General features: G+C 34.4%; 1 protein-coding gene across 5 annotated transcripts in view; it reads left to right on the forward strand.

The window, feature by feature from the left end:
- LOC120530334 (laminin subunit alpha-3-like) overlaps window positions 1-14,654 on the forward strand; it is a 385,202-nt gene that overhangs the window by 211,110 nt on the left and 159,438 nt on the right. For all 5 annotated transcript variants that reach the window (XM_039754747.1, XM_039754746.1, XM_039754745.1 and 2 more), the window contains exons 18-22: window positions 1,965-2,064; window positions 3,087-3,139; window positions 5,339-5,444; window positions 11,445-11,544; window positions 13,448-13,604. In XM_039754747.1, the coding sequence (XP_039610681.1) occupies window positions 1,965-2,064; window positions 3,087-3,139; window positions 5,339-5,444; window positions 11,445-11,544; window positions 13,448-13,604 (516 nt within the window). The remainder of the gene's footprint in view (window positions 1-1,964; window positions 2,065-3,086; window positions 3,140-5,338; window positions 5,445-11,444; window positions 11,545-13,447; window positions 13,605-14,654) is intronic.

Here is a 14,654-nt window from a genome sequence, read left to right on the forward strand (position 1 = left end):
GGGTGGTGCTAAGAATCATATACTAGGCCTAGCATCAGATGCAGTCACATTAAACGTGTTTACACTATAATATTTGTTATTGCATTTTTTATGAATGATATGGGTCTACTTAATTTTAGCTGAAGTTGACATAGCTCAAAAAGCTAGATTTTTTTGTTGTACTAATAAGAACGTGCTTTTAGAGTGTATATATATATATATATATATACACTCTAAAAGCACGTTCTTATCAGTACAACAAAAAAATCTAGCTTTTTGAGCTATGTCAACTTCAGCTAAAATTAAGTAGAACCAACACACTTTAAAGAGTAAGGTGAATTCGCTTTTCCTTTTTATTTAAAAGTATTTTTTAATTACGATGCCCTAAGAAACTTGGGTTGAAACTGCTAATTGGTTACACAAAAAAATAAGTTGTTTCAAGTTACCTTTTTTTAAATGTGTAAATATATTTTAAGCGTCATACATTCATTGCAGTCTAAGCAGTGATTTTCAGACATCCATTTCCCCAGCCACCTCCTCCAACTCCACTGCAGGGAGCTACTAAAGTGTTCCCAGGCCAGCCGAGAGATATAATCTTCCCAGCATGTCCTGGGTCTGCCCTGACATCTCATGCCAGTTGGACATGCCAGAAACATCTTCCAAGGGAGGCATCTGGGAGGCTTCCTAATCAGATGCCTGAAGCACAACTAGCTTCTTTCGATATAGCGGAGCAGCGGCTCTGTTTTGAGCTCCTCCCCAATATCAGCACTTCTCACCCCATCTTTAAGGTGGAGCCCAGACATCCTGCAAAGAAAATTAATTTCTTTCACTTGTATCTGTGGTCTACTTTTTTTGTTCACTACTCACAGCATGTGACCATAGTAAATATAGATGGTAATATAAATTTTTAAGTAGGCACACATTTAAATTGTTCCAAATAGTTTATCTCATTATTTGTTAGCATTTTTGAGTTAAAATTGTGAACATCAACATAAAAACAGTATCAGTTATATCATGACCGAAATGTACAGACATCTCTTTGACCATAAGAATGTTTGTCCATAAAGTAATCCTCACTGTAAGCGAGTTTGTGCAGACATATTAAGTGAGAGGGAAATCAGACATCCTGTTTCAAATCAAGGTGGAGAGAAATCATATTAGTTAACCAGCTTGATTAAGTTACCACAAAATATTTTTTCTTTTTTTATCAGTAAATTAATGAAATGAAGGTCATATTACTTACAATACTAAGTTAAAACAATTGCTTTTATTACCTATTAAATTATGTTTGCAATTCAGAAAGTTTGCAAAATCATTAAATCTGAATTTTTACCTTGCAACCTTTTATTTAAAGATTGGGTAAAAGTCCCCTGAATTTAGATTAGATTAGATTAGATTAACTTTATTAAACCCATGGGGAAATTCAGATGCACACAGCAGCAGAAGCAAAAAACAAGGATACAGACTCATAGGACAAATAATACAGCAGACAGATCAATAAATAAATAAATATATAAAAATAAAATTAATAAATACATAGGGTGGAAGCATTGAATTGCCTGATAGCAATAAGCAGAAAAGACCACCAAAGGCGATTCTTAGAACACTGTGGAGGAATGAGCCTGTGGCTAAACGTGCTCCAAAAGAGCACTTCCTGGAGATGATGGAGGGGATTTTTTATGGTCTATGGTATAGATTTTTTATCCGATTTTGCCACCATCCTCTTTTCATTAAAAGTTTCCAATGTATCCAGGGTATGCCCTGTGATAGAACAGGCTTTCATGATTTTATAGTGTAGGATAAAAAGAACTTATTATGTTTAAGATTTATGTTTATGGGTGAAACTTCAAGCAAAAAATTCTATCTATATTGTGTGGCAAGTAAAGTTTTCATACAATCTTTATTAAACTGAGGAAGACAGAATTTTGAGATATTACTATTAATGTATTATTGCTGAAAATCTTATTCTTAAACATTTCATTCAGGGTACATGCCAGTGTCTCCCAGATGTGGAAGGGTCATTGTGTGACAAGTGTAAGCCTCTCTACTGGAACCTGTCCCCTGAAAATCCAGATGGGTGCATTGGTAGGCACAATTACTTTCAAAGTACTGCTCTATAACTTAACGATTGACCATCTAACCATAATATTACCTAACAAAATCAATGTACAATAAATTAACATCTATGAAGTATGAAATTACCCTTCTGTCTTAGCATCATAGACATGAAACACATTTCTAGTTTAGAGCACTCTCGGGAGAACTATACAAACAGAAAAACATTAGAAAAATGGTGAATACTACATCAGAAACTGTTGGAAAGCATAGGACTTCCAGCCAACAACTTACTCTTATACACTTTTTTGGGTATGTAACAGATAAAAACTTAATTAAGTTAGGACTTAAATTAAGATATCAATACTCACTCTATCCTATTATGCCAAAGAGAAGTTAGCTGTTGTATTTGTTCATGGAGGCTTAAAATTTTTTAAGACAAATTACATAAGCACTTCCTTATTTTTCAATTATGTCTATGTATGTAATTAAAGAACTGAAAAAAATATTTGTAAATATTTATCTCATAGTATCACAAAACATATCATATAGCACATCAGTCATTTATTTTATACTTTATATCCTGTATAAAGTAAAGTATTTTAAGTGTTTTACACTGTGCATCCATATTTGGGAGACTTGCTATATAACATCAGGGTAACAAATACAAAATTACAATGGCAAACACTGTTTACATATTACATTTATTTTATTATTCTGTAACACTTATTTATGTGTATTTTCTAAGACTAGATCGTTTAAAGTGCACACTGCGGCTGGAATTTGACAGCATGGACATTTATTACATTAAAAGACATTGATTTTAATGGGAATGAAAACAAAAGAGTTTAACGATATCATTATACAAATTGTTGACAGAATAAAGAGTTAAAAGTATTCTGTGAAGGTGTCAAAAAGAAGGCTGTAGTAGGTAATCTGTATTTGTAAGAAAAGGCTCTGTTTGCTGTAATTACTAATAATAAGCTACTTCTTTGTGCCAACTGGAAATTAAAAATGGTCTTTGTTTCCAACCTAATTTTTCTTCTTTGTAGAATGTCAGTGTGATGTGAAGGGAACAATCAGTGGAGTCGGGGAATGCCAACAGGTGAGACACGAATGTTTGGCAAATGAAGCCCAAACATTGTTTTCAGTCCAGACATTGCCATCTGTCTATTTACCTGTCTTTTATTTTTTTTAAACTCACATATTTCACCTTAGTGAAACATGGAGGATATGGCTGGTAAATTTTGTTTGATGTTACTGTCTAAAATATATGATATTTCTCACATTTGCACTAAGCATAAAAACTTGTCATCTGCAAAACAGATGCAAAGGTCGCATAAATGTATCAAAAAATCTTGACTTGAAATAATTGTGAGGCTACTTATACAACATTTTCAGGACACAATAAGTTTATATCTAAAGGCACTGTATTGCCAGTATCCTAGATCAGAGCTGTATTTAAAATGTTTTGTGCTTCAGGTTGTATATAAATGGGTGGCATCTGACACAAGAGCAAGTTTCTCACATCTCATTGTTTGCAGTGTGATTGTCAATGTAGCTTTACAGTATACTTCCATTTTATAATACCACTACTTCCTAAAATAGGAAAAATAGAATTTGATGGTGAGTTAATTATGCAATATGATCTGATAAAGTAATGCGAACATTGGACCAGGTGAACGCCATTAACCTGACTGACTGTACCTGGTCACTATTTAGGGTCACTTTTTCAAACATTTTCAGTCTCCCAGTTTTATTCAATTGATTCATTAAATAATTACAAAGTTCAATATTCAGTGCCAAGTGCAGTGACTAATAATTTGAGGCTTCACTTAGCTTTGCCTCTGTAGAATCCATTTCTAAAATGCCTCTGGTCTTCATGCACCCTAATGCCACTGTGTCATTGAATACTGAATAAGTACATATTAGCACATACACTTTGAGAACAATTAAATAAAAAGCTACAGTACTGTATATCTAAAAGTCAGATACAGCACTTGAAAAGTTTAAAAGATAGTTGAATGTTAATTCCACATTCACAGATAAACAGAAAGAAGCAAACAGTGTGTTAAGACAGTTGAGATGTGTGCATGAAATGGAGTAAGTAGAGAAAATGTGAAGGTGGAAAACAGGTAAAGATAAATAAAAGGAGTATGTTTGTTTTTATCACCTTCAAAGGGTGCTTTTGAACCCTTATGACATAACATAACATGACATAAACAAAGAGTTTAGTGAGGCTATGATCCTGAGCCATCAAGGGTGGTGTCAATTCTTACAAAGTTCCCAGATATTTGCTATCTTCCTGTTTCACTAATTTAAATTTTAAGGCATTGACTTTTTATCTGCTTATTGACTATATTTTTAAGTGCACTTTTATTTTTTATAGTCTTCTCTAACTTCTTACCCCTACTTGCTTGAAGATTTTTTTAAGTTTTATTTGTTCCAAATCTGTGCATTACAGAAGAGGTTTTATAGTATGACAGTCCAACATATGTTTAACTATAGCAAAATTAAGGTCTTTGAAGATGATGTTGAAGAATTTACTCTAAATGCCCATCCATCTATCTAGCCATAATCGAGGTACAAGCCAATCGCACAACATACTTGTGCACACCCATAGTCAACTTCCCTAACACAGATGGTGCCATAACATCTTTTTTTCTACTTGTGTGCAGATTTCTCTAATATTAATATTAACTTTTGTAACAAATAATATTTTTTCCTCTTTTATTAATAAGTCGTAAAACAGACAAATCCATGCACCATTCATGTTTCAGAAAATCAATCAAACAATGGGATGATGGTGCCTGGTCTGCTTCAATTGGCATCAAATCCTAGCGATACCCTATGACATTATCATCATCTGATAATGCCTTATTGATTTAAATGCAAATGCCTGTTGCTCATGGAAATATACTGGTTGTGAAACACTTAAATTGAAATGGCAACACCTCCGTTCAGTTTAGAACTAAATGGCTTTGAACTGGAAAGGTACAATCCATTATACATTGCATGAATCAAATTGTACACTGCCCTTCTGGTAGAAATGCTAACTACCATGCAGCCAGATGTTTGATGGCCTGCACAAGTGCTCATACAATAAAGGAAGTGAAGGAGTGATTGACTTCAGAAATAACTACTCAAACTATATAAAATCACACAGGCTAGAATTTATTACAGAATTGTATTTCAGTTTTTAATGCACAAATTTATCTTCATATTTTTGAATGCATACAGACTGTTTTTTTATTAATCAGATATGCTTGATATGCTCAAATAGTTGTCTTATTCTTGTTTGTAGAAAAATGGGGAATGCTTTTGCAAGCCAAATATCTGCAGCCACACATGTAATGCCTGTAGAGATGGATATTTTCATTTGGAGAAAACAAATTACTTTGGTTGTCAAGGTTTGTGTATTTCTTTTCTAATGGTTTAAAAACGAATCCTACTATGGCAATTCATTTTTTAAAATTTTAAACGTTATCTACAGAATATTTTCATTAAATAAGCTTTCAGTTTGCTGGAGTTTCAAGGTATTTCTCTTTAATCTGGAGTTAAAATCTTGAAGTTATCATGAATAGTATTCAGTTTTCACTGTCACAACATTTGCACATTAAACCGATGACAGATTTGCTTAGAAACAAAAGTCTGACCAATGCAGGCTAATCTTACTTGGGATTAATTTTACTGGAGTTTTTGACATAAAATTTCTATTTTGGGCCATACAGGCTGGACAGAGAGAGAGAGACAGAGATTGTGATGGGTCTGGCTGTCTTGAGAAGACATGGCAAGTGTGTGTTTGTGTGTAAGAGAGAGATGATCAGTCACCTAAATCAACTGCTAACAACCAAGAGTGTGAAGTGAAGTTCATTGGACCCACAAGGAAAGAGGTTTGGAAGATTGGAGTGGTGACAGTGCCATTGGGCAAAGTACTATCATATGGTACATAAATAATCAATGTGATTCATGATATTAATGATGGCTACTCCAAAATTGTGAGGTGCAGAACTTCATGCATGCTTTAAAACTGTAACATTGGGTTGCTTAAACAGGCCTCTAGCTTTCAAGTCCCAAGGTGGAACTGAAATTTTGAGGCTGCAAATGCTCACACCTGAGCAAATATATGCCTGAAAAGTGCAGCGTCCAAGGTCCTTCCCATGCAACAGCGCCCTGTAGTCTGAAATGAAATACTTTTCTAGACAAGAAATTGCATCGAGCATTTTGTGAAAAACTGGAAAAAAATTGATCATTGTAACTGTGTTGTGTTTACTATAAACATTTTAACAATACGTTAAACTAGTGAGATGAGTTTATTACTTATTACATTTTTCCACAGTAGTGCCTTCTTGCCTTAAATGCAGTGGCACCTTGATTAATTTAAGTGCAGAAATTATACTTAGTGCTGCAACCTAGGGTCCCATTTCTTCAATTGACAGAGCTTTGTAGTTGCAGAGTCTCCAAGACTTTCCAAGAAAATAATTTATTTCTAGCTTTTTCATTTCTTAATGTATTTCCTTTCTTCATCATCTGTCTCTCTGTTTGTTTGTAACAGTCTTACATTTATAACAGAAGCCACTATAGCAGACATATTCAGAAAAGCTTCTTTGATTCATTAGCAACAAACCAATAGCCTGTATATTCCAGGACCAGAGGTGAGAACATTGAAAAGCACAGATAATGCTCTCCCAGTTGCCTTTCTGGTTTATAATTAATAATGCCAATAAAGGTCACTTATATCAGTCACTTTTCAGCCACAACAAATCTCTCGTTTTTAAAATTAGGTGGAACAAAAACAAATTACAAGATTATAAATTTATGTGGACATAATTTTTATATAATATTAATAACAAAATCATAATATTTACTTTAAGTATTGATATGTGATCTTTAAAGCTTTACAATCAGTGACTTTGTTTCAGCTGCATTTCACGGAGAGTGGATGGTTTGAACTTTGCTTGCCTCTGAGAGAGAGTTACAATTCCATTATGCACCAGTAATGGGCACAGAAATATTATAAAACCGCATAACACTAAACTCTGTGGTGGGTTGGCGCCCTGCCCGGGGTTTGTTTCCTGCCTTGCGCCCTGTATTTGCTGGGATTGGCTCCAGCAGACCCCTGTGACCGTGTAGTTAGGATATAGTGGGTTGGATAATGGATGGATGGATGGATAACACTAAACTTGATCACAAAATAATTGCTGTTCCTCCTGTGGCACACATTGTTTGACACTTCCCCCAAGATATACCCTTGCAAGCCCAGTTCTTGTTTTATCAGGTAACATTTCTTTTTTTTTTTATAATTTTCTAAGCTTTATCTTAAAAAAAATTCCATTTTTTAAGTGATGTTACACTTAAAAATGGTTTCCATCTTTTATATTTGATATTTGAATACCCTTTTTGATGCTATTCTGCTTTAGCTGTTAGGAAGACTTAGTGGGAGACACCTCTAGGGTTTTATTTTTTATGTATGTATGCTGGCTTTACCATTAGCTGTGCTGATTTTGTGCAGTATAGTTTTTTTGAGAAATTTACTGAAAATAAATAAACCTTCGGACTTTTGTCCCCGCTGATTGAACAAGTCTTGCTATATTATTATTATTAATTGTGAAACAGTAGCATACTCTCTGTCAGAGGACATAGTCGTGACTGGAACTGCACATTGCTGGGCATAGTACAGAACGGGAGTGAGACCATAAAATGCCTTGGTAGAATGTACCCTGATATTAATAATGTAATTAACTGTGGCAGGAGTATTGTGTGATCTTCAACAGGTGGTAATATGCCTCATTATTACACAGGGTGCCTCAAAATTAACATTCCTACCGTAAGTGTTCCTTTAAGGATAAGGAACAAATACATCCTTGTGGGATTATTAAGACCCTGGGGGTTCTTAATAATGTTAATATAATAATATTAATATTAAAATAATATTGAAAGATAAAAGTTGACCCAAAATTTGACTCCGTTGGCTGACTCTCTGTCAAACGTAGCGCTGCCACAATGTAGCAATTCTTGGAAACATGAAAACTGAAGGAGGGTCCTTGGCACCTGAAAGATTATAGTCAGAGGTCCCTCAGTCCAAAGAGTGGTGGTGGAAGAACTCATTATGTTTACAGGCGTATGCATTTTTAGGGTCACTAGCTGAAACCTCACTAATTAAAGTTGAATTCATATTAACGTTTGCAGTGCACCATGCAATGCCTATATTTCTATTATGTGCAGGACTAATATTAAAAGTTGTTAAAAGATGTTGGCGGTTAGAATTTATTCATGTGTTTGGATGTGGATGGTTACAGCATCAACGAACCTCTGAGAAAATGACTACTTGAAGAGTAAATAAATTAACTGTCAGAGTTTTCAATTGAACTCTTACAGGCATTGTGGTACTAATGCACGGCAGCTCATAAAGGCAGATGCATGATACTGATAACTTGTTGGAGAACTGCTGTTTTAAGAATCCACCTAGGTTATGTGGCCAATTCATGTGCCTTTTAGAGGAGAAAACAGGAATGCAGTGTGGAGTGGGATGGAACTTGACTGCAAGTGGAAGAAGATGGGATGGAAGTTTGCTGGGAGCAGGATGAAAAAATCAATACTTGGAAGACCTCTGCTTTTGACTGACCAGTGCAGATTTGTTTTTCAATAAACATCTCTAGCTGGGTCTTATTTCACTGTATGCTTAAATTAGTTTTTGTTCTGATCCTGTTGTCCATTCCAGCATATGAACATGCTGCATCTATCTATCTATCTATCTATCTATCTATCTATCTATCTATCTATCTATCTATCTATCTATCTATCTAAATTTGTTCCCATTAGAGTACAGCAGTTATTTCCACATAGTTTATATTATTTTACATAATTAAATACACAATATTGTTGATCTGATTCAAACTAGCATAATATCAGCATCATACTGTAAAAATGTTCTGAGTGCCTCTTTTTAGCACAACTGAAGTAAATAACAAAGTCTAGAAAAATGCTGCATATGGCATGTGCTTCTGCATGTTTTAAGCCTTAATACTTGACAGTAAAATGCCATACTCTGGAGTAGAACAGTAAAGCCCAACTGGAATATGAAACCAAACATATTCTCTCTTTATACAAAAGAAGACTTATCCAAGCAAAACTCGTTTGTGTATGTTTAGTTATGGTTCACTGCATTTTGATGCTTCTACTCTCATTGCAAGGCTTATTTATACATTGAGAAAACTATGTTAGTACAATAAGTATTTTCATTTGTCAAAGGCAACAAAGAAATGGGAATCTTTTGCTCTCCAGTTAATTGCAGTAAAGAGCTAATAATTATGTTACCTGATGAACAAATATTATTTTTCTCTCATTTTCCCACTATCTTAATCTATCAAATTACTGCCCCATTTTCCTTTCTTGCAGTCTACAAAATCAGTACAATTTGTGGAGCCTGTTGCTTTCTAAGTGTCTGTTTAGCTGCCTTGGAAAAATAATCATGCATATTCTGTACACATCTTTTGATAGTGTATTACCGTGTTCTTGCCTCCTACAATTTTTTCTGTATTTCTTCTGTTTATATCAAATTGTCTTTCCTTTGGCCTCAGTTTTAATTTCAGGAACAAAAAAAAGTTATGGGGAGGGAGATATGGTAAATTTGGGTCAAAAACTCTTTGATAGACAAAGCAATGTGGAATACGTTTTTCTGATGCTTTCCTGTAGACGCTTCAGAACTTCAGTGTAATCTAACTGATTAACAGTCTGTTCATCGAGAAACTCTTTATTAATAAGTCTGTTAGCATTGAAAAATGTTCTCATCATTCTGTTGATTCTCTATATGACTTTAAATGCTTTTTTCAGCTTGTTGAAAAAAAATCGCTGAAGTCACATGCACAATTGTAAAATAAATGTCAAAAATATGGATACCGATCAACTCAGCACAATTTCCCTTGGCAGACTGATTAACAAGACCTATAGGCATGCAATAACTAGTGGCATATTTGATAACTTCACCCTACTCCCTACCATTCATCTGATTAACAGAACTATAACTGAGGCCCATTGTTGTAGGAAGATTTCTGGACAAAGCCAGGTAACATGTTATTAAAATGTTTAAAATACTGTAAATCAAAGGATGTTATGCTTAGACTCAAATGTGCTAGTGCGACTGCAGTTTAAGTATTGTGTGCAGTTCTAGTCACCATGCTACCAAAATGGCACAGCAACTGTAAAGATTTCAAGAGAAGAAAAACCATGTGCATCTTCATCCTGAGACTAAACAGCATGGCAAGCCGTAGCTGCCTCTGTGTTTTAAACCTCTACAGTTTTAAAGAGATTAGTGTGTATAAGTAACATAAGTAAGATCTGCAAAGTTGATACCAATGGTTTTCTGTGAGCAGTATGATGCCAGTAACTCAGCAATTGAGTCCTAACCTTCGAAGAAAAAATTGTAGGCCAGGGTGAGTTGGCAGAAGACTAGTGAAACCCTCTAGACTGGCAGGTGGCATCAGATAAGTCCTAGCTGGGATAGATAAGACCCTGCTGCTCACAAATGAACATCCACAACATGTAAATTTCCTTGGGTAGGGATTTGTTTTCTCTTTCTGTAAACCTACACTTACTATGTTCTTAATAAAAGCTCCTAAATGTGTATGTTTGTATTTCCTGCCTTTGTTCTGTTATTGTGTGCAATACTGCAGGAATTACTTTTATCACTGTAGGTTAAGAATAAAGAAATAAATGAAAGGATAGAACACAACTATAAACATTTATTTTTTATTGGTTGTCTTGAAGCATTTTTTTAGAAACACTACAGTTTTTCATACTGCACATAATGGAGAGTTTCACAAATATTCAGTATAAGCACATATATGTTATGCAAGAGTAAAAACCTTTATACAGTGGCATATTTTATTACATTTTAGGTAAATGTCAATATAACACAGGATGGCATACTTCTATAGTGTAATTTAATATTATTAAGTAAATGCTATTATAATACAGGGTAGCATAATCACACAGTAGTTAGCACTTCTGTCTAGGGAGACAATGTTAGGAGTAGCTATGTGGGGTTGTACATTTTGTTTGTGTTTGTTAGGGATATCCTTCAGGCACTCAGGTTTTCTCCTACATCTCAAACAAAGACATATAAGGCTTATTTGTAATCCTAAATTGAGGTCTGTGTGCATAACTGTGTCCTGCAATCATGGTCAGTTCCTGTCATGTGCTTAATGTTAAATAAACAGGTTGAGAAAATGGATGTTTACTGATTTATAATGTATTATTCAAACAAAAAGATCAAATATATATAAAGATCTTTGGCGGCCATGCATTCCTCTTTTCATCCTGACTTGGCACAGAGAACTGCATTTACTATTAGGAAGTTGTGTATAATGATATCTCTGAACTGAAAATACCTCTTCTGTTTTCGTTAACAGGATGTGAATGTGATATCGGAGGCTCTGCCAGCCTTGCATGCGACGAGAGGTCAGGAGTTTGCCAGTGCAGAAAACACATTGTGGGACGCACTTGTAACCAGTAAGGATTAATTAACAAAAATGCGTATGGGCCTCACCATATGTGGAATGTGCTTTGGAATTACATTTGATGATTTGCAATTTATTTAATATGCTTAGCCACAATCACATATAATCTGTCTGCATTTGTGGTTTAGAGCACATTGCAGACATTTTGAAATAATTTATGATCATCATAATGAACAGGTCTTGTCTTGATAAAATTGGCTATAAAAAAAGTAACCAGGCTACAATTTAAAAGAGTCAACACAGTGTATACTCACACCCAAACCAACACCTGGCCTTTATACTGGAGATTCTACAGTATTACCTGCAGGAAACATCAGTTTAGTGGTTAGAGATACCAATAAAGACAAGGCTAACAGAAAAAAGACGCCATAATAGTATTGTATATTCGTTTATATTCAGTGAGCATACATTATATTCACAGAATGCTGTCCTTTATATCATATCTAGCATAGCACTGTGTGTAACGACCTGGGCAAACTTAAATTAGACCAACATAACAGCCATCAGAATGAACCTGAGGCCTTTTGTCATACCAGAGAAACCACTACATCACCTTAAAGACAACCAAATAGTCCTGCACATTGAAACACATAGATACATTTATTTGCCCAAATAAAATTACATTTTATATGAGTATTATAAATACATCATGTAAGAAACATATTACATTCCTATATATGTTTGCATTCTAGTCCTTAGTTCCAGCTCTTTATCTCAAGAGACATACTCTGTATACAAGAGAGAGTTATTAAAGTTCCTAGCTCTCTTCTGCAAAACACAAACTGTTACCTTGATTAGTAATGTATAAATTATGTGATGCCTGTCCTTACTGATATTATTCCATATTCAGTTATGCCTATTAATAAAGGGAGACCTCCACAAGTGCATTGCAGTTATGAAATGCATGGCAAGACATTCATACTCACATCTCCAACACCAGCTTTACACACACATCTTTGAGTTTTGCCTAAGCCAAAATATGGAACAGGACACATAAATGTGCATAGTAGACAGAAATGAAAATACCTGAAGTTAAGGAGTAGGGTAGTGGTGCTATTCACTGGATTCCAGACATAGGACCAATCGATCTTAGGGTTCAACATCAGAAATAGAAAAGTCATCTATCTCTAAACTATACCATAAACAGAATTTTAGATCAAAATTCATTATCAGAACCTAGGAAATCTGGAGAATTTTGAAGGTCAAAATAAATCAGGAAATTGACCTATAGCTTTTGGTTGCCTTATATGGAGGGCTTTTTTCATAATTTTGATATCAGAAATAAAAATCAAAGTCAAAGTTAATGGAATATTTAAGTGCTCAATGAATCCCATCTGTAAAGGAGCACTCAAAGTGAGCATTCAACAATTTTTTTTAAAAAATTGGCCTTCAGAAACATCACACAGATGGTCCATGCCTTGTCAAATTATAACTGCACAAGTTAAAGCTCAATCAGCTAAAAGAGAAATAATACATGCAACGTTTACCTGGTTGTTAAAAAGATTTTTATCTCTGTCAGTCCTCTTGCTGAAAGTGTGGTTTTATAAGGAATTGGATCCTATGTAACTTGTTTGGATAAAGCAACTGTGATTTCTTAGTCAACTAAAACATTCTTTGCATGCCCTCAACTGATTATTATAATAATATTGGAAAACAAAAATACTAATGTAGCATGCTTGATTTAAGAACAAAATTGAATATACAATTCCAGTACATAGTAAAATTTACTGTTGTTATAGAATTTTCAAATTAACCTTCCATGAATTCTCATTCCTGTTTTTGCTATAATGTTATTTTTATCTAAAAAAAACAAATGTTGAATAGACTAAGCCTGTGTTTATGTTTAAAATAATAACTACCTGCATGCTATTAATTGTGAACAATTTACTGTATAGACCAGAGATAGACCACTATTTTCCGGATCTCCATCATCTAAGATATGAAATAGAGGATGGCACCACACCCAATGGCAGGATGGTTCGCTTAGGTTATGACATACGACAATTTCCAGGTTTCAGCTGGAGAGGCTATGCAGTGATGTCCCCTGTTCAAGTAAGTGTTGATGACGAGTTTCTGTGAAATTGCCGTAATTAATTGCTAAGCTGAAATGATCATTTTTGAAACATTAATAATATCTTACATTGTGGTTCATTAATATGTGATTAGCCTAGGAAGAAAAGATGAAAGCAGACCACCTGCTAGTTAGCATTTAAAAGAAAAAAAAAAATGAAAGCCCAAACACACTATTGCATCTCAGAGCATAGGAATTCTTAATGAATTTTGCGCTTTCTGTAGGTGACCTTGATTTGCCCTGTTCTATTCTAATGAGAGGCATCAAATAAAATTTAATAGCATACTGTATATCATTATCTCTAAAAATATCACTTTTAAAATATATTAAGGCACTGAAAAGATTTGTTTTTGCCTGGCTAGAAAACTTACTCATAAAGATATAGTGATAATTTTATGTTTCTTGGAAATTGGTGGCATATGGTTGGGTTTTATCCTACTTACTGTATACTTAAAGCAGTTATGTAGGGGGAGAGAGGTTAAATTCAACTACAAAACAAATTTAAGACTGCCATTAATATACAAAGTAGCCATGCTGACTGTTCCTACACTGTTTTTCATATGCCAGTGTCCAAAAGCATTGAACTAATTGCCATCCAATTGTCCTAATATATAGGTGGAGTCAAGTATTTAGCCACATGCTTATTAATAAGGTCTTACCATATAGAAACAATATTGTTCCACCCTGACGATGCGCAATAATTATTAAAATCCTTCTTGGCTGGCTGTTGCATCAAATGGCTAACTTTCTGTCTCTACCAAAAAGTGCAAATGATTGATCTTTCAGTCCGTAGGATTCTACTGTGCCATCACTGGTTTTGAAATAGAAGTGGCCTAAAGAGTCGGAGTAGTGAAATAAAGTTAAAAAATATGTAGGACAAACCCTGGAAGCTGAGTGTCTAATCTACTGCCTTCTCATATTGCAATTCAATCCAATAAGCTGAGCATTTATCATATTATTATTACCCATAGAGTGCAGTTCATTATTTACATTTACTCTGGTAACCTCTGTCCTTTGTTTGACAATGACAA

The sequence above is a fragment of the Polypterus senegalus genome, chromosome 5, assembly GCF_016835505.1.
Source record: "Polypterus senegalus isolate Bchr_013 chromosome 5, ASM1683550v1, whole genome shotgun sequence".
Taxonomy (NCBI): domain Eukaryota; kingdom Metazoa; phylum Chordata; class Cladistia; order Polypteriformes; family Polypteridae; genus Polypterus; species Polypterus senegalus.